This window comes from Peromyscus eremicus, chromosome 2, assembly GCF_949786415.1.
Source record: "Peromyscus eremicus chromosome 2, PerEre_H2_v1, whole genome shotgun sequence".
Lineage (NCBI taxonomy): Eukaryota > Metazoa > Chordata > Mammalia > Rodentia > Cricetidae > Peromyscus > Peromyscus eremicus.
The window spans coordinates 22,534,092-22,559,219 of NC_081417.1; the positions used below are offsets into that span (position 1 = coordinate 22,534,092).

The 25,128-nt window shown below is 41.5% G+C and overlaps 1 protein-coding gene across 1 annotated transcript in view; it reads right to left on the reverse strand.

Annotated features, from left to right (window-relative positions):
- Window positions 1–362: 362 nt before the first annotated feature.
- The window catches only part of LOC131903374 (signal-regulatory protein beta-1-like), a 91,211-nt gene continuing 66,445 nt past the window's right edge, over window positions 363–25,128 (reverse strand). Inside the window, exons 2-5 of the mRNA XM_059253913.1 lie at window positions 16,112–16,462; window positions 6,866–7,183; window positions 6,080–6,412; window positions 363–475 (exon numbers count right to left, since the gene is read on the reverse strand). Of these exons, the coding sequence (XP_059109896.1) occupies window positions 363–475; window positions 6,080–6,412; window positions 6,866–7,183; window positions 16,112–16,462 (1,115 nt within the window). The remainder of the gene's footprint in view (window positions 476–6,079; window positions 6,413–6,865; window positions 7,184–16,111; window positions 16,463–25,128) is intronic.

Sequence of the window (25,128 nt, forward strand, 5' to 3'; positions counted from 1 at the left end):
ATAAAAAAAGAAGTTATCTCTATATTGTAGGATATTTGCATACTTGTTTCACAGTTGGTGAAACTGTTTGGGGAGGTGTACATGGTACAGTCTTGCTAGAGGAAGTAGGTCACAGGAAGTCATCTTTGAGATTAAAAAGTCTTGTTTCACTTCCAGGTTGTTCTTTCTGTTTCATTCTCTCCACTGAGGATGTGAGTACTCAGCTCACCTGGCTTCCGTGACTCTCAGGTTTGATGACTTATTTGTCTCTGGAACAGTATCACCAAATAAACACTTTTTCTCTATAAGTTGTTTTTATCATAGTGTGTTGTCACATCGACAGAACAATAACTAATACACCCTCCATCCCTCCTAACTTACAGTCAGGCCTTCTGCTTCTTATGCATGTAGATGGCAAAGACACCAATTACCAGTAGCAGTTTGGGTCCAAGGAGCAGAGCTACAAGGACTTCAGTAGTATCTGATGTCTTCAGTTCTGGAAATCAAGTGGTAGGAGGAACCATTAGAGAGCATACAAGGATTTTATCCTCAGGGATCGTTACGTGGTCCATTTGTGGATTCCCAAGTACATTAAAGCTCTGAGGAATTTGCATCTGTGCCCTATCCCAGCTTTAATACTTCAAAACAGAAGATACAGCGAAAAAAGATATCAAGTTCACCACTGGCCCTGCCATAGGTCACCAAGTTGTGCTTTTAGAGAAACTGTGTAAGAATTTGTACTCAATACCACAAAGCACTTGCTTTTTTCTTAAATTCAAATAACTTTTTTTTCTTTTATTTTACATACTAACTGTAGTTTCTCTTCTCTCCTCTTCTCCAGGTTACCTACCCTCCTTCCCACCTTCCCCTCCCCTTCCACTCCTCCTCTGTCTCCATTCAGAAAGGAGAGGTCCTTCAACAAAGAATGGAACTTAATATTGAGTCAGGACCATGCTCCCCACTTGTTGTCAAGGCTGGGCAAGGTAATCCAGCATGGGGAACAGGATCTAGGGACAGGTCCTGATCTCTCTGCCAGGAGCCTTACAAAGAGACCAAGCTACGCAACTGTCACACACATGCAGAGTGCCTAGGTCATTCCCATGGAGGCTCCCTAACTGTTGGTCCAGAGTCCATGAGCTCCCACAAGATCAGGTCAGCTGTCTCTGCAGGTTCCTTCATCATGACCCCTCTGGCTCATACAATCCCTCCTCCCTTTCTTCAGCAAGATTTCTAGGGCTTGCTGGGCTGTGGATCTCTGCACCCACTTCCATCAGATACAGGATAGAGTCTCTCTGATGATAATTAAGTTTTATGAACAAAAGTTCCTACAAAGAAGCTGCACCTTCAAACTGAACCTTTTGTAATGATTATTAACTTTTTGAAGTTAAGTGAATTGGAGAGTTTGGAATGTTGCTGGTCCACAGCCAAATTATCTTAGACCGTATTTAACCCCATTTATAGCCAAAACAGTGCCTTTCTCTGTATATGACCTAACAGTGCCATGGCCTTTAGGTGAATCACATAGAATGTACAAGGCGAATAGTAATTTTCCTTTGAAGTATATTAACTTAGAAGATCTCTGGTTTCAACCTATCCAGATGCTAAGCATGTAATCAGACAGCATCTGAAGCCTCTAACAGGTTTCTGAACTGTGTTGTAAACCACTTCATCCATGTTTCCACCAATGCATTGCAAATATGTCTTGATTTATGACTTTATTTGTTCTCTTAGTATAAAAATCTAATAAATCGATTGATTACACAGTGTTTTGGGGTGACCCAAATATGTGTTCCTGGGCTATGGTCACTAACATTTGGTTCCAGAGTGAATTATTTCTTTTTCTCTTGTGGGAACCCATTTTCAGGTTCCTAGTAGCTTTACCAAGCAGGTCTGCATAGAGAGGATGATTAGACCACAGGCCTGAGTGCAAGTATCTGAGATGGTCTGCATTTGGCAGTGCTGGGGGAAAGTCTTTTGCTCCACCCCTTGGCATTTCTATAAATACCCTGGGGCAGAGACAGTCAGGGCCTGTTGGAATAGGTTCCAGGCCCTCTCTAGGCTATCCTGTATTTTCTATCTGTTTATCTCCACAATCTGAATCTAATATTTCCTGCTACTCTCACTCAAGAAAACTGTGGGGAACTGTGGGGTTGGTGGGAAGTCATCCCACATTCTCTTTGAGGAGAAAGTTGTAGTTTTCTGTCAACAGTTAAATGCATAATTTCCCAAATCCTTTCCATCTGGGAATATTATTCCTACTCTGATGGGGGAAACTGAGCCCTAGCAAGGGTCACAAGATTAGAAGATCCTCTTTGGTGGAGTTTAGGAAGATCCACGGGACAGTGTACTTTGACAATGACAGGATCAGTCTCTCTAAGGTGCAGGAATAGCTGTGAACAGGGCATGCACATGAATTGACATACTGCCTTGTTTAGGTAAAAGATATTCTGGAAAACTCCAGAGTTTTGGAGGATGAAGGGATCCCAGTGAAGTGGTAAAGAGCCTATGAAACCACATGCTAGAAAACATGCAGGTTAAAGATGGAAATTTTATAGATGGTTCAGGAGAATAGGTGTTGTTCTTTGGAGCATCCATCATGATATAGCCCATGTCTGCCACAGTGTAGATGCCACCTGAAATATTTCAGCTCTTTAGGAAGAGGTAGTCTCAATGTTGAAATAAGTCAATGATTAAATTTCTTTTCAAGAATAGAAACAGGTAGGTTGTTCATTGAGTACAGTGTTCACCTAACAGGTAATGATAGGTTAGTTTCCTAGGTTCAATCCCTAGCACACCATGACCACCACCAAGAAACAGTTTGGTAGTGCATGCCTATAATCCTATCACTTGGAAGGTGGAAACAAGAGGGTCAAAAGTGTGAGTTTTTGGTAGGCCAGGTTTCCTGAGACACTGTCTATCGTGGTTTTAAACATCCAAGTCTACAACCTAGAATGGTAGGAAGAACATTTCAGTTAAGGAATTGTGTAGATGTGGTTGACATTCTGGAGTGTTTGCGGAGGATTGCCTTGATTGTTAATTGAGATGGTAAGTACCACCATGAATGTCAGTGGTACTGTTTTATTAGACACTGGATCCCACACTGTGTAAGAAAAATAAGGAGATCTAGGTGATCATCACACAGCAAACAGGTAGTATGAGTGTATTTGTTTCTCTCTGCTCCTTACTGTGGGTGTGATGTTTGAGTTCCTGCTTTTAGTTTCCTTGTGTGTCCTGGAATTGCAAGCTAAACCAAACCTTTGTTTCCCTGAGTTTCAAATGAAACTATAACATGTCCTGAAAACACAAACAAACAGACAGACATAAACACACTGCCAGACAGAAAGACAAATATGAACAAACAAAAATCCCAAGAGCAGAGGCCTTAGGAAGAAGGAGAAACCCAAATGTATATTGCAGAGTTGAGAATACAAATGCTATCACCTCCTCTCTCCTTTTCAGTCAAAAAAATTCTCAATGGCCAACCTATGGTCCAGCTTTCTGAGGAGTTGCTGTGTCTTGTATTGTCACTGAACTGTGACTGTGGTCACATGCCTTGCTCAGCTATACAGGCTGTTTATACCTGTGCTTATATTCACAATGTTCTGGAAAGGCCTACCTTCCTACATCCACCATACAACACTTCCTGTGATTCTGACCTGGAAGAATGGCCTGGAGACTAGACTCAGAAAGAAGAATTTGGAATCTGATTACTGAACTGGCTGGTATTGAAGATCCCAACCATAATGTTCATTGGCCCCAGGGCTTGTAGTAGAAGTGTAATTGTTTGTATTAAACTTGCAGACAATACTTATTCATAGAAAGGTAATTCTTTTATATTAAGCATTGAAGTGAATTGGCTCCCACCTCAAGTAAACCAACAAGACCAAAGTAAACCAGGAACAAACATAATGAAAGAAAAACTATCCTTAGAGTAGCAAAAAAGCCTAAGTAAACTTCACATCAAGAGAATAGAATCTTTGCTTGGACCCTAGGAAGGCAAGTTAAACATAAGTCATGCTAAATAAAGAGGCAGAATAATTATTCCTTTAATGAGATATTTTTTGTTTTAGAATTCTTCCCCCAGGACAGTTCTTGCTAGCTGAGCCACAATGAAGTACAGAAAGATCTCCTCACCTTTCTGAGGCCTGGCTAAGATGGAACAACTTTTTCTTTTACTTTTTTTCCTACCTTTCTTTCAAAGGCTGGCCAGTACCAAAGCTTGCTTTCTCTTGTACTATGGGCTGTACTACTGTCTCTCAAAAGGCCCATACTCATCGCTTGTTCACCATGTATCTGAACTTTGTGTTGGCTTGAACAGCATGTTTCTTAAATTTGTTTGTTTCTATTTTTGTTTTCCCCTCCTCTCCTACATTATCAACCTCTGGGAATCTGCTGAGATTTAGAGCTAGCTAGCCAGAGGTGCTTTTTGCTTTCAAACTCTAATAAAATTCTCATTGAGCTTCCTTCCATTTGAGTCCACTTAAAAGTTTTATGAATGACACTAAGAATCCCAAGATGAGAACCAATTTCCATTGTATCTTCTGGTAACCCAAAAGGAATTTTCCCAAATTCTTATACCAATATTGAAGAGAGAACAGTAGAAATCTAATGAAATAGAAAATGAAAAAATAGATAAGATCCCTGAACCAAGTTTGTTTTGGAAAAGAAAAATATTAGAAATTCTTTGTTTTCTATATCAATACAGAGGGGAACATCAGTATGTAATTACACATACATTTACACTTAAAACAGACAATACTATCATCAAAGAAATTCTATAGCAGAAGTTTAAAAACCCAGATTAAGTGGACAAAAAGTTCTAAACTTATTTGTTTTGGGGAAAACTGTGGAAGGTGATACTTTTTGAAGAACCTAATTTTGTGAAAAACAAAAGTTTATAAAGCAATTTTGAAAAATCTGAAAATACATTCCACTTTAGAGTATTGTGGAAATTATAGTTGATTTCATTCAATGTGAAAATGGTATTTATTTTGAATGAAAATATCCTTATATACCTGAGCATCTACTGTAGACTGTATTTGTTCTGTATGAGCACACATGACAGATCCATCAGAGGATGTAATTATGCAGCATCTACATAATTCATACTCTAAGGGAGCTGGTGCTTTCTAAACTTTACTGTTTTAATGGTGATGTAATGGATAATTGGGTGACCAATTGTTTATCTAATAGATGAAGCTCACAACAAAGGATTATGACAAGGAACCTGTGTTTTTAAAATGTCATGGGAGTTGAGGGCCACTCTTGGTATTTCATGAGAAAGCAATAGGAAATATTCATATAAATGGGTCTCTATTTAACTCTATCTAAGTACTAGTATAGTAACAAGTCAAAGGGAAATACTTAACTCTAGCAGCTAAATTTCATATACACTGTTGATGACCTTGCTCATAGGGGCCTTAGATTTCCCTTCAATACATTAGACCAGATCACATGGTCTCAGGGAAAGAAGTCATCATCTCCATTGCTTCACCACCCCAAGATTCTCTGTATGTAAAACTGATGGCTCATTAAGTGATTGATGAAAGGCCAAGATCACAGCCAAACTGAAATTTGCATGCAATACATGATCAGTCAGTGTCTGAATACATAGATATTTGTCCATTATAACAAAGATGGAGGAAGCGAGGCCCCCGTTATGACCACTCAGTCGGTTGGGTTCCTGATCCATAGTAAAACTACAGGTCCTCAGGAGGCTTGTCAGAATTACACTCAGGAGGTAGCATAGGACACTGAGTGAGGACCCAAATGTCCATGGAAAAGTGTAAAATGGAATGGAGACAGGGAAGATACTGAAAAGGAAGAAGATTAACATGAGGAAATAACAAACATTAGGGAAAAAGAGCATACTAAGGTAGGATGATGCCTTCCTGTTTCCCTTATTTAATATCTGTCAATGTCAACACATCAATGGAGCAATATGTGAGACCTGTTAGAAGTTGGCAAAGAAAGCTGACTTTTAACATTCTACTTAGTTTGTAGATAATAGGATTATGGTATAATAAACAAAAATGCTACCTCTGACATTCAAAAAAGACACAAAATTTATGAACAACCGAGAAGCTGGGGTGGGACTCACCAGAGATAGCACCAATACCTTGTTCTCTCTGCTGTGCACTGGCCACCACAGTGTGGGTTTTTAGGACTGGTGGCCGTCCATCATGTTCAACTTGGCAGGTGAATATTATGTCCTCCTCACGGGCAGATACATTCACCAAGAGCCAGCTGGTCCAGCTGTAGGTTCCATCCTTGTTTACTGTGAGTGTAGAAGGCTTTTCTACCCGGGATACTTTTCCATTCTCAAACCAAATTAGCCGAAGTCTCGAAGGGTAGAACTTATTCACTTGGCAGGTGACATTTATCTGATTCCATACAACTGATGGCTGCTGGCTGATCTCCAGCATGGGTGGAACTGAAAAAGACAAGCAGAAGCTGAAACAGACAGAACCTAGACTGATAGGTTCCAGATGAGGGGATGAAGTGGGGAGGACCAACCCTGTTGCAAGTGCATTTTGGGGACAGGACAAGTCTTTATGATGGAGTACAGCTACTAAACACAGCTCCTAACACACAGGATCACAGGCAGTGGAGGGGTGAGTGTCATAATAAGTGAAATTAATAATCACAACTCCCCGTGCACTGGGATATCAATAACAACAGTAAAACACATGAAAATGCCAGGACTGAGGGGTGGCTCATAATCAGTATAGCTGTGATTTCTTCTGTTGAAATAAATACAATTTCCTTTATGTACTGATCATAGTCTATGATTTCCCTGTGTGATATGCATCAATGCATACTGGGAACTATTGACCAAACCATTCTGAGCAGAAATGAACTTAAGCTGGTATTTCAAGACATTTACCTCTGATGATGTCAGACAAGTTGGCAGTTCCAAGGAGAGGGCCCCCTTGCAAGGTGACATGGGCCACCTCACAGATGATCTGAGAACAGATATCCTCAGCAACCACTACCACCCGGGTTGTGCTGAAGACACTGTAGGTGTTGCTTTCTCCTTCAGGGTTCACAGTAGTTTGGACATGAGAGAGCTCATTTCTATTTTTGAACCACTTCACTGTGATGTTCTGAGGGGAGAAGCCATGAGACCTGCATGTGTAGCTCACTGTCTGCTCACCTACAGTTCTGGATGCAGGGCCCAAAACCACAGGAGGAGATGGGTTAGCTAAAAAGAAGCATATAGACAAGGTTTTAATTGTGATGGTCACCACTGATGACATAACATTGTGAAGAACCTTCCTAGATACTATCACCATCATCATTGTTTATTGTGGTGCTTGGTAACAATACCAGAGCTTCAGCCACACTAAGGACATGTTCTACTCCAAGGTCATAGCTGTGTTCTAGCTACAGTCCTTAACTGTTCATTCTCCTCAAGGCTTTTTTGTTTTGTTTTTATCCAGGGTTTTGTCCTGGTCCTTCTGTGGTATCCCTTGTTCTTTTATCTCCACAGTTTAGCACAGATGCCCAGGAGGAAATGAGGAAGGACAAAGCTAGGTGGAATTCTCAGCCTCAGCAAAAGAAGACAATTACTAGTACATTTTATATTTTCTATCATCTGCTCCTGCTGGCTTCCTCTGGAAACCCAGAAAATCTGGGAGAAATATTTGTAGATTCACATCTATAGTAACCCAGGAAATAAATGACGCCACAGAGGTACCACAAAGCGGGAGCCCTTCCTGCTTCCCCAGTTGTTTGCTTTCTTTCCTGAACTACATGCTAGTAGGTCTCGTCTGTGCCGAGTCTATATTTAACATTGAGAGCTCAGTAGTCTGCATCTCTAAATGGGCTTCAGGTGGACTTAGCTTGAGGTTAAAAACAGTGCTTACCCTCTGCAGAAGCTAAAGGTGGTTCATTTCCTAGTGGTTAATCATAAGAGACACAGGTAGGTATGAGACTGCTGAGCAGACAGTAACACTCCCTGGTTGAAAGCACATGTATGGTTGGATAAGTGGTAGGAAGGCAATGTGCCTGGTAGATGTCTTGTCTGACATTATTATGTATATCAGGCTGCATTTGGCAATATCATACACATTTATATTTCTACATATATGACTCCTCATTTGTGCATCAAACCAGGAATGTAAACAAGTTTTATTTGAATTTAAGCAATCTAAACACTAGCAGACCTGATGTCCTAACAAGTTTGAGAGATGTGGTAGTTTGAATGTATTTCACCTCCATAAGCTCATAGAGTGGCAATATTATGAGGTGTGGCTTTGTTGAAGGAAGTGTGTCACTATAGGGTGGGCTTTGAGGTCTCATTTGCACTAGTTATGCTCAGTGTGAGACACATTTCACTTCCTGTTGCTTTTGGATCAATATATAGGATCCTCAGCTACTTCCTCAGCAACATGTCTGCCTACATGCTGCCATGTCTTACCATGGTGACACTGTTTTAAACCTCTGAAATTGCAAGCTACCCAATTAAATGATTTCCTTTATTAGAGTTTCTACGGTCATGGTGTCTCTTCACAACAAGAGCAACCCTAACTGAGACATAATTTGGTACCAGGGACTGGGATATTGCTATAATAGGCCTGAACCAGATTTTTTTGGAGGAATTTGGACTTTGTTACTTTGGTATAGGAAAGTAGTATGCTTTAAATGCTACTTAATGGGATATACTAGTAGGAACATAGACAATCTGAACTGTGGGGCCCCGGCTCAAGAAGTTTCAGAGAAGAATTTTAGTATGTTACCTAGGGATGGTTCTTTTGATATTTTGCTGAAGAATGTGGCTGCTGTTTGTCCTTGTCTGAAAAGTCTGCCTGTGGCTAATTTGAAGAGTTTTGGATTAATTCCATTGGCAGAGGAAATCTTAAAAATAGCCTAGTATAGACTTTATCATTTGCTTATTAGTGTTAACTTTAATGAAGATTTAAAATGAAAAAGAGCAATCTGAGCAAGGAAAAACAAAAAATTCACAATTTGAGGAGAGAAGGAACATAAAGAAGTAGAATAGAGCTAAGTCCTGTGTTCAAAGAGATTAAACAGATTAAGAAATGGAATAAAGGGAGTGGTGACGCCAGGGCAAGATCCCACCCAACTATGATTCCAACATGTGAAAAGGAATTAAAGAAAGTCTTAGATCCAGGTGTGGTGATACACACCATTAATCCCAATGGTCCATAGGCAGACTGGTGGATCTCTGAGTTTCAGGCCAGCCTGGTCCACAGAGCAAGTTTCAGAACATCCAGGGTTAGTCAGTGAAGGAAACAATGGAAAACAGAAAACTGGTGAAGATGTCATTGAACAGGGAGCTCCAGCCACTGCAAGCAGTAGAACTTGGCAGGTTTGGCCGCATGGTTATGGCTTTACAATCAAGAAGTGACCAAGGAAAGCTATTGAGGCTATGCATGTGTCATGGGTATCCCTGAATGGAGGCCTAGAGAGGCCATTTCATGAAGCTGTGAAGGTGAAAACTGAGTTGCCTTGGAAGCCTCAAGATATTGGAAATGCCAGAGTCATAGGATACCTGCTGAGGAAAGCTGCTAACAGGAAGTAGAACAAGCCCAAGAGATAGAAGTATGTTACAGTCAACCAAGCTGAAAGGAGTTGGAGATCTGAAGAACATTTTGACATCAGACACGGAGATGCAGAGTATGGAATTTGCCCAGCCGTTTTTCGGTCTTGCTTTGGTCCAGTATTTCCTCACTATGCTCCCTTCCCTACATTTTGAAATAGTAATATATATCCTGTGCCATTATATATTGAAAGTACATATTTTTTTAATTTTCATTTTATAAGGGATTGCAGTTAAGGGATTGCATGAGTTTCAGAAGAGACTTTGAACTTTGAAATTTAAAACATGTTGATACTCTGATAGACTATGGGGACTTTTGAAATTGGACTAAATGAATTTTGCATTGTGATATTGTTATAAGCTTATGGGGTCCAGAGAGTGGAATGTGCTAGTTTGGATGTAATTGGCCCCATAATCTCATAGGGAGTGGCACTATTAAGAGGTGTAGCTTCGTTGAAATAGATATGGCCTTGTTGGAGGAAGTGTGTCACTTTGGGGTTTGTCTTTGAGGTCTCCTATGTTCAAACTATGCTCAGTGTGACACACATTTCACTCCCTATTGCCTTTGGATCAAGATGTAGAACTCTCAGCTTGTTCTTCAGCACCATCTCTGGCTGCATACTACCATGTATGCCATGGTGATAATGGACTAAGCCTCCGAAACTGTAAGCCACCCCAATCAAATGTTTTCTTATATAAGAGTTTCCATGGTCATGGTGTCTCTTTACAGCAATAGAAATCCTAACTAAGACAAGGGATGTAGCAAGTCACCATTTATCAGGAGTTTCTGGGCATCTTAACACTGACCAGATTTGAGTGACCAAACCTTTGGAGGGATTAAGATCAGAGTGTGTTTGGGAGGACATGTTAAATAGACAAAAGAGCAAAGCTCATCTAACCCTCAATATGTGGTTAATTTAAATCTTGGTCTTTGTCTAATGAACATCAGCATTCCCTTCCATAAAAACTGTATGAAACATTACCACAGAAATTTGAAAATGAAGGTAGAATCCCATACCTACATATGTGCTTACAAATTCTACTTATCACTGCAGTTGTTACTAGATGTGAGATCATATATTTATGCTTTGCCATTGTTGGCTGCAGCAAAATCCATAATGGCACAAGATGGCATGTCTCTAGATTGTTCTTGTCCCTCCCATGAAATGTCTACTTAAGGAGTAGAAACCTTTATACTAGTGGTTCTCAACCTTCCCAATGCTATAACCCTTTAATACAAGTTCCTCATGTTGTGGTGACTCCCCCAAACATAAAATTATTTTTTTTGCTACTTCATAACTGTAATTTTTCTACTGTTATGAACAGTAATATAAATATCTGATATGCACAATATGGCATGTGGACCCATGTTGTTCCACCATCAGAGGGATCTCAACCACACAGGTTGAGAACTACTGCTCTATACCCTGAAATGCTTCTCTTTCTTAATGATCCTCTCACTAAGTTGGCCAATGGCTTTTACAGTACAATCAGGACTGTAAGGACTTCTTCCACAGGGGCTAATTGCAGAGAGCTGATGACCATGATAAGGAAGAGTGCCAGGCCTCAGTGAAGTACTGTGTCATTAGATAGATTTCTAAGGGAAAGAGAAATGTCTGGCCCCTGAAACTGTTCTAATGCAGACCTGTGCAATCTAGGAAAGTTATGTCCTGAGAGTGAAGTTGAACATGGTTCTGCTTTGGCTGGATTTTAAGGACCTTGGGGTCTCCTCCTGGAGAAATGTCCCTGGCACATTAATTGGTCTTCGAATTATTTTCAGCAGGCTGTGCCCTGCTGTTCTGAAACATACATTGTTGTCAGTCCTCAGCTTGGTGGCCTAACAATCCTATCAAGGGAATAATTTCAAATAATTCTTGTTGCTCCACAAAATGTATCAAAATAGATTTTCAACCCAGGTTGTTTATCAGAATCTTCTGGAGTCATAGATATTTCTGATACCAAAATTCATATCAGACCAACGAAAGGAACCTGGATCTGGGATTTCTCTCAGTTTCCCAGGTTATTTCAAAGAGCAGCCAGGTGGAGAACCTCCAACTCCAACCTAAGTTCATTGATAATTAAGGCCTGGAGAGGGAGAGTAAAGAGTCCAAGTTCACATGGCCCATTAGTAACACAGCTCACATTGAAAATATGTCCTACAAGTCAGAAGTCTCTCTAAGTGTGTTATATGACTTTACTCCTTCAGTATAGCCAGTCTACATACTGTGCTGGCAGGGAGAGCGTACCATGTGAGGGAGGCCCCTGTGGCACACATCAAAGAGTAGCCGTGCTGGGATGCATATGTGGACAGTCTCAGTCTTCTGTCCTGTAGAGCACCGAACTACCAATGCCGTGTAATGATTCCTGATATCAACATCTAGGTTGTGTCCATAATATTGACCAGGTACCATGGGTGTTGTCATCACATAAAAGTAAACTGAGGACTCCAAAATGCATAAAGTTTCTCATTCATGGCTTCCTGATATAAGTCTCCTAGCAATTCTCTGGATTGTCATAGCACCCTAGAAATTGGGTAAAAGTGTATATGCCTGGGTCCATGTCAGAGGAGCCACAGGTGATAATTGACTTCAGGGGAATCGGTCAACCAGCATGCAAGGCATTGATGGGTGATTCTCAGATAGGCAAGGCCCCAACAGCTTTGGCCCCAGAATGTCTATTGTTACTGCTGTGTCTTTACATGTTTGCTGCTGCTGTTTTTCTCTAGTATATGGCATGGTGTGAATGGGTATGGGGGAATCCTCACTGTCTTTAATGTAGTGTGATTATCTCATAGTAATATTCTGTTCTACTGGGCATTTTTTACATGTGAATTATAAAAATGATTTCCTCCCAATCTGTACTGTTGAACTGGAGCAATGATTTTAAACAATTACAGTGTTAGCTTAAATAGGATTTTGATGATTGAGGGTCTTTAATAAATATAGCAAGGGATTATGATAATGACTATCTTAGTGGGAAAACTAATATAGGTAAAAACAAGATATGTTGTTACCTCCCACCCCTAATAAAGCAGGTACTGCAGAGGATAGAAAATAAGAAAAAGGAAATGTGACACAGCTATTTTCTTTTGAGGAGCTGTATAGACTGTGCCTTAGGTTAATGATTAAGAAAGAAAATTGTGTACCAGAATCTAAGATAGCTCAAGTTCTTTTAATCTTAATGTTGAGAGCTGTGTTCATGGGTTTCAGTGTGCATCACAGCTGAAACAAAGTTTTAGCTATGACTTAAGGTTAGGTTAAGATGTTTTTGTTAATAGCTTCGAGGTGAAAAACCTGGGGAAAAAATTAAAGTTCAGAAAGGCACATAGTTGAATGATTGACTTAAGGTCAAGGAACAAGAGCAAAGCAGCCCAGTTATTACTAGCTAACATGCCTTTCTTGTAAGGATGGGTTGACAATCAAAGATGATGATTAATTCTTTGTGCCTATTTCAATCTTCAGATTCCTGATATAAAAAAAAACTGTTGATGAATTAGTATGCACCCTGAGGATTTAAAATAGAGATGACTTATTATTTTTCATATATAAAAATTTAGATTTGTGATTTTTCTAAGATTTCTTATAAGATTACCTTTCGAGATAAGTAATGACATGACTGTTCCTTTCTCTAACCATAAAATGCAACCTGCCAGCAAAAGAACTGGCTTAGAAACATACTTTGCTTGCTTACGCACTGTTAATCTGTGTGGGTTTTGGGGACAACTTGTTTTTCATCTGCAATACATAAAATGTTTAATCATGTAAGGGATATGGAAAACATTTTGGATTTTATTTGTATTCATTGTAATCATTCCCTTAAAAAATAGAATGTAACCACATTATAATTTTTATACTGCTTAAAAGATTTTGCTGGGATACATATGCTATAAGAGAAAAATTGAGTTAGATGGAAGACATTAAGAGAGACAGAAGGTATAAATCTGGATAGAAGTAAGAAAAAAAAGAAAGAACAGAGAGAAAAGATGATAGAGAGACCCTAAGGGTGTGTGTGTGTGTGTGTGATTTCCCTTTTTTGCTGGCCCCAGAGAGTTAAGTTTCTTGCCCCTTTCTGGCTCCAGAGGATGAAGTTTTACTCCCTCAGATAGAAAATTCAAATTGAGTGATTAGTCCACTGACTCCAGGGCTCTTCTTCAAGCCGTGAGCTGCTAGTGGCCCATCCTCATGGCAGCAATATGTATACATTACACAAAAGGAGAAATTGAGGTTCAAGTTCAGTAAGCTATCCAGGGTTTTAAAACCATGATGCCACCTGGGTCTGTGCCAGGTGGTATATAGAGGGCCTAGCCTTTACCTCCAAAGGGTCTGTGGTCACCACCAGGCCACAGATGAGGACACTGAGGCTGAAACAGAGACTCTGTCCCCACTTCCCTGCTGTGTCTCAGAGGCCATTTCCTGTGCCCTCACTTTCATTTACCACAACAACGCAACTGTCCCCACATCTGTAACTCTGCCACTGACTCTGCCTCTTTTCTAAGAACCCAACTTGAGGAATTCTAGGCCAAATCTCTGTTCCAGGGGTCTCCAGACAGGAGGTTCTTGTTCCAGGGGCCTCAGGCTCTGGGAGACCAGCCTTTTTCCTTCTTCCATGGACAGATGACATTTTAGAGACTAGACACAGGAGGCAGCTCCATTCTCTGACTGCTACTTAGAGAATAAACTATATAGGATGTATACCATGTATTCTGTGTTAATCTATGATGCAGGGCACTTTGTTAAAATCTTGATTATTCCTTACCTGCTCACAAGTCAGGTGTCCTCTATGAACCTCAGCATCTTCTCTAAAGGGGAGAAGTGACCTCTCCCCTATAGCACATGCTCAGGGAGAAAATGACATAACAGAGATGTGGCACATAGCACATTGTATTTTCCTCTCCTTCCATATACTCTGTCATCAAGGACATCCTTAGGGCAAATGACATGGCAGACGAAGTATGACTGGAAGCTTATGGATTGCATCTTAAATGAGCCACTTGCTGGTTGGGGTTGCCTAAGAAATCCGTGACCTAAAACTTCATTGTCCTTATTTGTGACATCTATCAAGTTAGGATGAAGCCACTCTCCCTGTCCCTCTCCATTGAGGGGTTGTGAGACTTGCTACAGCTGCACACAGGTCTGTAACAGTTAATACGCTGATAAACAAGGTCACCCTGAAACCCAGCAGGCCTTGTCCACAGGGTTTGTACCTTATTGCCGGGACTGTGGTTTAATGGGGTTATCTACTGTAGCACTGCTTCTGTAGAGACAAATTGAAACAAATGTAACTTTCCTGAGCTGGGATCTGAATTAGTGTGTCTCTAGCTGCTGGGCTATGATGCTTTGTTTACAGAGGGCAAACGTTATCAGTTCTAATACGAAGTGAGGGTATGGCTAATATTGGTGTAACTTTCCCATCACTACTATTAGTATCTGAGTGTAAGTAACATCTTGAAACCTTAGGTAATTGCTGATGAATGGAAATGCCTGCTGAGTTTGAGAAATTCTGACTCAGCATCTCTTATGCATCAGGCTCTTAAGTGGAGATGGAGTCTCATGCTTGGACGGCAAGAAGCTGGCTTGGAGTCAGATGTACGTTCAAGACCAGATCTCAGCAACAATGATCACAATGGCTATGTGATCATGGACAGGGCACTGGAGCACAGGGCTCACATCTCAAACAAGACTAGGCTGGATAGTCTGACTGTCCTTCATTCTGTAAAATTCCCAGAATCTAGACTTAGAAAGAAAACTTTAGGCCTCTGTCAGGAAATTCAAACTGAGTGTCTTGTTGCTTCAGCTGGTGACTGGAGGTCTTCCACATGGAGACACTCTCCAGGATATAAGCTTACATTGCCCAGAACCCTCAGTTCCTGTGGGAATTGGTCCCTGACATAAAACATTTTCAGACACATCCAAGTCATAGGCCTAGTTTGGTGCCAGCATCTAAACCAGGGCTGAGGCATTCCACAGCGAATGTGGGCATGTATGGAATATTCTCAGTGTGTCGTGGATGAAGAGGAAATGAGAAAAGGACACTGTGCCCTGACCCTGTCACTTTCTGCTTTAATGTGCTTTACCTCTTGGGAGGAGGAGACACATATCTTGGGGGTAAAGAGCTCCTGCTTGCCTGCTACCTGGCATCTCTGTAGACATCTAGATGGAACCTGTCGTAACTAGGTCCTGGGTCATTGGGGCAGAAAGGGAAGACTTACTCAGGTGGGGAAATACACTCTGGAGGCAGTAGGCCAGGTCTGACCCTGTCCCTGGACAGGGCAGTCAGCTCTCAGGGTCTTATTGTAGCCAGTAGGCTGGGCTATGCTGGGACAGACAGAAAACTGAGCACGGCTGGGCATTCAGACAAGGGTATTAATTTACCCCCATTTACCAGAAGGTGACTTCTAGCCAATAGGATGTCTAGGCCTCAGCTCCCTTGGTCCACGGCTGGAATAAAGTCACCCTATGAACATGAGGGTCACTTCCACACTTGCTTCTTCCTTGTTGCTCACAGAATCTGGGGCACATTTTGACCTGTTGGAGATATCAGGGATGAGGAGGACAAAGCAGTACTTACCAAGCACATTCAGCACTGTGCCTCCCCCAGACCGAAGCTCCTTGTCAGAGTCTGCCTTCTGGAACTTCACACAGTAGTAGGTTCCAGAGTCAGCAGGTGTGACATTATTGATGCAGATGGAGAAGTCCAGGTTGTTTCTCTTTGTAACATCTGCAACATTTGTGACTCTGGGGAACCGTTCTCCTGTGAAACTATATATTGGGTGCCGACTCTGCCCTGTACCCCTGAACAACTGAATGGGTCCCACAGGGAACAAGGAGGTCACAGTGCAATTCAGAGTGGCTGAGTCTCCAGCAGCAACAGAAACTGATTTCTCAGGCTGAATCACCTTCAGCTCCTTCTGTGTAGCTGCTCCTGCAGGAAACATCAGTTAGTGCTCATCCTGATGGGAACCCAGAGGCTCCTCTAGTTTGTGATCATATACTGTTACTTATTAGAGCTCAGTATGACATAATCACAGTTCTTCTCACCTGGGCCTCTGAACACAAAGATTAACACACACGAGGAAACTGAATCCCCGACACTGAGAACTGGGCAGGATTCTGACTGAAGCCCCAATTCTCTTTGCAATTCTCATGCTTCATCCAGTGTCTGCTGGTTTTCCCCTTCTGTGCACATGGCATGAGCCCTTCTTGTGTAATAGTATTGGGTGTGATTCATGGGACTCTTTAAAGCTAGTTAGATATGAGTGTAAGAGCTAGATAAAGTTAATGAGATGTACGTTTGATTTCAAGATTCTCTAGGTCAGGTCTGCAGCTCACGATGGGGTTTGCTTTATCAGGTGAAGTGATAATGCCATAGATAGATCCCAATACGCAATAACATGCACCCTAATTAGAGAAATAAACCCTCTGTTTAAGTTACCAGTTCTTAAAATATGTGTTATAATCACAGTAGTTAGCCAATTAATTTTATGTGTGTGAGTATTTTGCTTCCATGTATTTCTGTGCAACAAATGCATGCCTGGTGGTCAAGGAAGCTAGAAGAGGGCGTCACAGCCCTTGGAACTGAAGTTATATATAGTTATAAGTCACCATGTGGGGGCTCAGAATTTTACCTGGGTCTCATGGAAGAGTAGCAAATGGTCTTAACCCTTGAATCATTTCTGCAACCCCAGCATTTTATTGACTTTAATGATGATGTAACAGATTCCTATAAAGTTAATGGTTTGACACAACAGAAATGTTTTATTTCATGCTTTGGAGGTCAGAAGTTCTAATCTGGTGTCACAAGGCAACTGTCACAGGGTCACAGCACCCCACCCTCCAGGAGGCCCGGTTTGTTTCCTTGCACATAGTGTAGACACCTGGCTGTGCTCTCCCTTGTCACCTGTCTTACCATCACAGCACCCTATTTGCTCAGTTACTCTAAGTCCCATAACACTGACACTTCTGACCCCTTCTTGGATTGACTTCAATGATCTGGTAGGTGCACTGAATTGCACTCATTGTACTACACTACTGGACAAAGACTGTACAACATTCATTTGAGATATGAAAAATGCAAAAGGAAAGTAAGGAAAAACACTAAAGAAAGTGAAAAGTCTGTAGCAAAATATAACACCAAATGGAGATAAACTGTAAGCCGGAACCAAATGGCATCCAGGAGTTGAGAAGTACATAACTTAGTCCATTAGTCCAATGGACAGGATCCACAGAGGATTTACTGGGTTACAAAAAATATCTAAAACCATGGAAATGGATACCATAACATTACTCAATTAGCACTGCAGGGGAATGGGGTACAATAAAGAGAAGAAACTGAAGAATTTGGAGTATAGTAGCAAAATAATTAGAAAAGAAAACTGTTGTCTAACACCTTCCTGGTTTACTAAAATATAAGAACTATAAATCTAACAAACTGAGCTAATTCAATGTGAGATAAACTCAGAGAGGCCCACACCAGTGCACACTAGAATCCCACAGACAAAAGAGGAGTAACAGAGAATGCTGAGAGCAGCCTAGAGCATGACTCATCTCATCCTGCTAATGATGTGAACACAGCTCTTATCAGAAATGTCAGCATCCAGGAGGCAATGAGATAGTGTGTGTGTTTACAGTTCTAAAAGAAAAAAACTACATCCAGGATTTAAGTAAATCCAAGGATTCCACACATGGCAACACTATGGATCCAAAGCAAGATAGGAAACATGCTGTTCCTAGTTAAAAATCTATGTTCATTAAAATGATACCTCCCATAGAGGAAATGTTAATGGGCTCCCTTGTGTTGAAATAAAGGCTCCCGGAGATTAAGGCCCAGTTTAAAAGACACTACAACTTCTGTCTGTATGGTGACATTTTAAATTCATAAAGTATCCTGAGTTCCCCGCTTCCACTTAGCTGTTTGGTAATGGAGGCTCTAATCTTCTACCTTGTACTTCTCATTAATAGCCTCAGGGAGGCAGTTCATGCACCTGGAGCTGGTAGGATGAGGGATGGGCTCAGACCTCACAGTCACTGTAGGTCTCCAACAAAAATATCTGATGTGGAAAATCTGCTTCCCTAGAAAACTTAGGCCCAAAGCAAAAAAAATTTTTTTTTCTTTGTGAAATTAAAACCTTGTGTAATGAGATAATGCCAGATCTAGCAAACATGTGGATAGTCTTAGAAAACTTACTGATTAAAAAATAAAATATGGGAAAAATAATGGGAATGGGTTATATTATATTAGCCTATATAGTAATTTCTATTTTGGCATAGTTATGTACACCAATTATATAAAATTTTGTTGAAATTCTATAATTTTTTCCAACCGGAAATCCTAAATTTATATAATAAATTTATACAATAAAATTTTTGTTAGAGAGAATTCTCAACAGAGGAAACTCAAATGGCTGAAAGACATTTAAGGAATTGCTCAACATCCCTAATCATCAGGGAAATTCAAATCAAAACAACTCTGAGATACCACCTTACACCTGTTAGAATGGCTAAGATCAAAAACACTGAAGACACCTTATGCTGGAGAGGATGTGGAGCTAGGGGAACTCTCCTCCACTGCTGGTGGGAATGCAAGCTTGTACAACCACTTTGGAAATCAATATGGCGCTTTCTTAGAAAATTGGGAATCCATCTCCCCCAAGATCCAGCTATACCACTCTTGGGCATATACCCAAGGAATGCTCAACCACACCACAAGAGCACTTGTTCAGCTATGTTCATATCAGCATTGTTTGTAATAGCCAGAACATGGAAACAACCTAGATGCCCTTCAACTGAAGAATGGATAAACAAAATATGGTACATATACACAATGGAATACTACTCAGCAGAGAAAAACAATGACATCATGAGGTTTGCAGACAAATGGATGGATCTAGAAAAAATCATCCTGAGTGAGGTAACCCAGACTCAGAAAGACAAACATGGTATGTACTCACTCATAGGAGAATACTAGATGTGGAACAAGGATGACTTGACTGCTACTCACATCACCAGGCAGGCTACCTGGAAAACAGGACCCCAAGAAAGACACGGGGATCGCCCAATGACAGAGAAATGGAATGAGATCTACATGAACAGCCTGGACATGAGTGGGGGTAGTGAAGGGCGAGGGTCCAGGGAAAGAGAGCTTGGGGGAGCGGGAGATCCCAGCTGGATCAACAACAGAGAGGGAGAACAAGGAATAGGAGACCATGGTAAATGAAGACCACATGAGAATAGGAAGAAGCAAAGTGCTAGAGAGGCCCACAGAAATCCACAAAGATACCCCCACAACAGACTGCTGGCAATGGTCGAGAGACAGCCCGAACTGACCTACTCTGGTGATGGGATGGCCAAACACCCTAACTGTCATGCTAGAAACCTCATCCAACTATTGAGGGATCTGGATGCAGAGATCCATGACTAGGCCCCGGATGGAGCTCTGGGAGTCCAATTAGCGAGAATGAGGAGGGTTTATATGAGCGAGAATTGTTGAGACCAAGGTTGGATAAAGCACAGGGACAAATAGCCAAAGGAATGAAAACACACGAAATATGAACCAATGGCTGAGGGGTCACCAACTGGATCAGGCCCTCTGAGTGGGTGAGACAGTTGATTGACCTGATCTGTTTGGGAGGCATCCAGGCAGTGGGACCGGGTCCTGTGCTCATTGCATGAGTTGGCTGTTTGAAACCTGGGGCCTATGCAGGGTCGCTTGGCTCGGCCTGGGAGGAGGGGACTGGACCTACCTGGACTGAGTCTACCAGGTTGATCTCAGTCTGCGGAAAAGGCTTTGCCCTGGAGGAGATGGGAATGGGGGGCGAGCTGGGGGTAAAGTGAGGGGGGCGGGAGGGGGAAGAACAAGGGAATCCGTGGCTGATATGTAGAACTGAATTGTGTTGCAAAATAAAAATTAAAAAAAAAATTTTTGTTAGAAAACACCATAAAGACTAAAAAGACCTAATTAGCTTTTGTACTAAGATAACATAAGTCCAGAATTTGAAAAATGTAGCAACTCTCAGAATTTCATGGACTGATTTAATACAGTATTTAAAAACTAAATTGCAACTTCAAATTCTACTAAGCAATGGAACCTATAATGTTGAGACAGGAATAAAACAGTATCGATGACTTGCTCCTCCAGTAGGCTTGCTTAAACAGGACACATTTTAGTAGCCGTTCCTCTGCAACATTTCCTATTAGCATAGATGCTCTAACATAATGAATAGAAGCTAAAGTAAAATAATGTTTTTGACACTTACAAAGTACTTTGATAAATTTAATTCTCTAAAGGTAACATGGTAAATTTGAGGAGATTTGAAAGTCAATGTCTTTTGCCAAGGACCCACCTCATCCCTCACAAAGAACTAAAGCAGTAGCCAGCTGCACTTTGAGGTAGCCAACTGTGGGCAAGTGAAGGAACTAATCAGGGGAGCGACTAGAACCTGCCTTTCTGCGATGAGTGCACAGGAAACTGAACTAAGTATCCTGACACCTGTGGAATGTGCTTTGCAGAGTGGACATGAGAATCTCAGCTAACTCTGTGTGCATGGATGTGGGTGATCATGGCTAGTGGAATCAACCAGTTCTTACAAGCGTTAGCTGATTTTGAGAGACCAGCTGGAGTCTGTACAGCAGCTTTGCCTGGGAGAAACTCCAACCTTCTCTGTCCCATTCTCCCAGCCCAGAATACAGTAGCTATGTACTATCTAAACAAGGGAAGTGTTTCTGATTCACACAGGTAGGGTTGTGGAGGACAGTCGGTCCTCATCTGTGAGTCCACAGGAATCCCAGCACACTAGCACAGAGGTTCCAGCCTCACCATTCAACTTACCCAGCAGAACAACAGTGACAGCGACACTCAAGCCTGTCACGTGCCACATGATGCCAGAGAAAAGTGTTTCAGCAAAGAGGAGACCAGAGCATGGCACATAAGAGTAAGGGTCAAGGATGTTGGATCTCTTTTGCCAACATACTCTAGTTCATAGACAGTGTTCAACAAATTCTCCCCTATGTATGATTTGCTCAGTGTGACATCTTCCCATGTCACTGAAACCCATTTTAAATTGTAACTTATGTAGAAATAGAAACCTAGTTTCCCATGTGAATGAGCTTTCCAAAGAAAAGCTGTTTGCATGTAAGGAGGAAGCTGAGGATCCCAGGAGCAGATTACTATAGTCTCTGTCCTTACTTAACCAGGCTAAAACTCATGACATAGATCTGGGAAGAGTGGTTGTTAATCCCTTGACCTCAGTCAGACAGCCTGAGTTCAAACTACAGCTCCAGACACTGCCATGAGAGTTGGTTTTTCTTCTTTTTCTTTTTCTGTGTCTGCGGCAGTGTGATAAGAGCATTAACCTGACATGTAGGTCCATATGACATAGAACAGTGGAGGACTTTCTACAGTATGGGGGACATGGTGACTGTTCATGACATTGAAAAGTAATTCCAGCCATGCAGCTGTGGCTCATGCCTTTAATCCCAGCTCTCAGGAGGCAGAGGCAGGCGGATCTCTCTGAGTTTGAGGCCAGCCTGATTTACAGAGTGAGATCCAGGACAGGCACCAAAACTACACAGAGAAACCTTGTCTCAAAAAACAAACAAACAAACAAAAAAAAAACAGTAATTCCTCAGTTGATTTTTTTGAATCATGGGTCATTCATTGACACTGGATGATCTGCATAGTGTCATGGAGCTGGGCACAGATTATGGAGCTGCATCTAGCTGCAGATACAGGTGTGAACCAGGAGATAATTATAGCTTCCTAAATTAGTTTCCTATTAATTTGAAAAATACCTGGGACCAGTAGTTCAAAGGAATAAATATGTCCTCTGTCTCCATGTTTCAGAGTTCATGGATAATAATGTTTACTAGCTCCATTGCTGTGGTCTCTGGGGAGGCAGAACCTCTTCATGAAGTCAGTATGTAATGCAACAATGTTGCTCATGTCCACCTTATGTTCTAAACACCAGTCATTTCTCACAATAGTGCCATTACCTGAGAACAAAGGCTTTAATACATGATTTTTTGAGTATATTTCATATTAAAAGTATAACATTTGTGCTAGACAACTTCCCAATATTAAAGTAAATTCTTAAGGTAAATCAGACAACAAAAGTAGATGTTGTACTAAATAACACAGTTTAGAAGTTTCAATGTTCTGGCCATCCTGTTGCATTGAAGCCCGTAGGAAGACAGGTGATCATGGAAGGGAGACAGCAGTACAGCAAAATAGGGCTGGAGCATGACTAAAAAGACAGAGCAAAGACACACAATGTCTGTCAGTGACATATTTCCCTTTAATGGTATCATGTGTATTGGTGTTGTCCTTGTTCAGGTAATAGTGTATGGACTGAGCAAATTGTATTTACTTATTTAGGAGAAAGGGATCAAGGAAAAGAAATAATTGATGTAATTAAATGTAGCAGGAATCTTAAATGGTCTTACTAACAAAATCAAACCTGAGATCAGTTATTGGGGTGAATGCTGGAAGATCAGAGAAGCAGAACAAGCCACAGCTACCTCACCTCGCCAGTTCCTCAGCTGATCCTGTTTCCTCACACTGGAAGCCTCTGAATCCTCATCCAGAATGAATCTCAGCTGAACTGCTTCTCAAAAGCCTGAATGTTAACCAGCCAAAAAGCTTCTAGTTCCTGGTTTTCATGCCTTATATATCTTTCTGCTTTCTGCCATCACTCCCTGGGATTAAAGGATCACTTTCTGGGATTAAGGGCGTGAGTCACCATGCCTGGCTGTTTCCAATATGGCCTTGAACTCACAGAGATCCAGAGAGTTTTCTGCCTCTGGAATGCTAGGATTAAAGGTGTGTGCTACCACACACATAGTGCCTAACCTCTATGTTTAATATTGTGGCTGTCCTGTTCTGACTCCAGATAAGTTTATTAGCACGTACAGTATTTCAGGGAACACAATACCACCACAATTAAATATTAGTTTGATAAAAATAACAAGCTTCAGGAAGTGCTAAAATCATCAGAAGGAATCATCAATTATTACTAGTATCAGGTTCAGTGGGCATGTAGTGGGGACATTTTAAAGTTCGACTTTTATGATATTAGATGATACAATAGATTCCCCTAGCCACAGTAGGAAGCCTGAGGGCTGCTAAGCCCTGACCTGAAGCCATCAAGTTTTTCTCACAGACGAAGAAGGAACTGAAGACAAACAGCCTTTGGGAATCATGAGCAGGGATACTCAGTGTCAATAAGAAGTGTCCATGAGAAGGAAAACAAAGCTCCCTGGAGAAGATCAAGAAGATTAGTGACATGTGAGGACTTGTTATATACAAATTGCTTATGCTCTACATATCAAAGCCATAACCCCAGTATCTCATAATGTGACTGTATTTGAACAGGGTCTTGAAAGGCATAAAGGTCAATTGGTGTAAACCTTAACCCACTGTGACTGGTGAAATGTCAATAAATGGAGAAGTTCCACAGAGACAGGTTGAAGTAGGATCCTGTGTAGAAGGAAGGAGAAGGTACAATTTACAACAGGAGAGGTATCATGAAAGAAAGTGGCTCAGTGGACATCTTGACCCTGGTGTCCAACCTCCAGAACTATGAGGAAATGAATGTCTATTGTGTGGGTCTCCAGCCTGGGGTACATTGCCATGGCAACCCTAGAAACAGAACACAGGCACTGGTAAGACAAAATGATAGTACAGCCCCTCAACGCAGCAGCGCTTGTTGAGAAGTCTGTGGTCAGATGAGGACGGAACTGGAGGAGAGGACAGAATGAGGAACCTAAGTGAGAAGGAATGGTGGCTGAGATTGCAGAGACACTTCCCTCTGGCCATGTCACTGGCCTGCATGTCAGCCTCAACGTGCCAGGAAGTGAGCAGTGATAAGCATGGAGCCAGGCCATCAGCTGCTTTGAAACTGACTTTCATTCTCTGATAGGACTCTGAGTTATATTGATTTAAGTGGAATTCTGCTGAAAGTAACTTTGTCAGGTTTAATATTGGGAAAATTTAATTGTGTTCTAATGATTTTCTGATGGGATGTTTCTGTTCACCTGTTGCAACAGATGGACTCACAGAGCAGTACTCAGGACACTGAACATTGTTCTGAACTTCTCTCCTTTGTCACTCCTGGTGTTCACTGGAGTCCTTTAGTTCTATTCACAGTGAAGGGACACTAGCCCACTGGAGCATGTGGCCCTGGCAGACCTTGACCTTCTCCCCAGTTCCCTCTGCCTTGATAAAAACCATCAGATTACATTCCTGGAGCTAGCCCCCGAGGTCTATTCACTTGTTTGGACAATCCCTCCTCCTGAGGATAACTTCCAAGGTCCAGCTATCAAAGTATTGATATCCAGCAATCAAAAGCCCTCTTTGACTCACCTAATTAACATGCTCATTTAAAATTAAGAACCTCATCCTAACAGGGAGTTTCTCATTTTACCTTTATAGAATGCAGTTTTCCCATGTGCCACATCTGTCCTCCTTCTATCCAGAGGCAGTCCTTTGTCTCTCTGGGACAAATATCCATGCCCCCTTTCCCTGGTTCCCTTCCCCTTCTCCCTCTTCCTCTGTCTCCTGTCCTTTTCCTCTTATCCCTACCCTCTATTCCT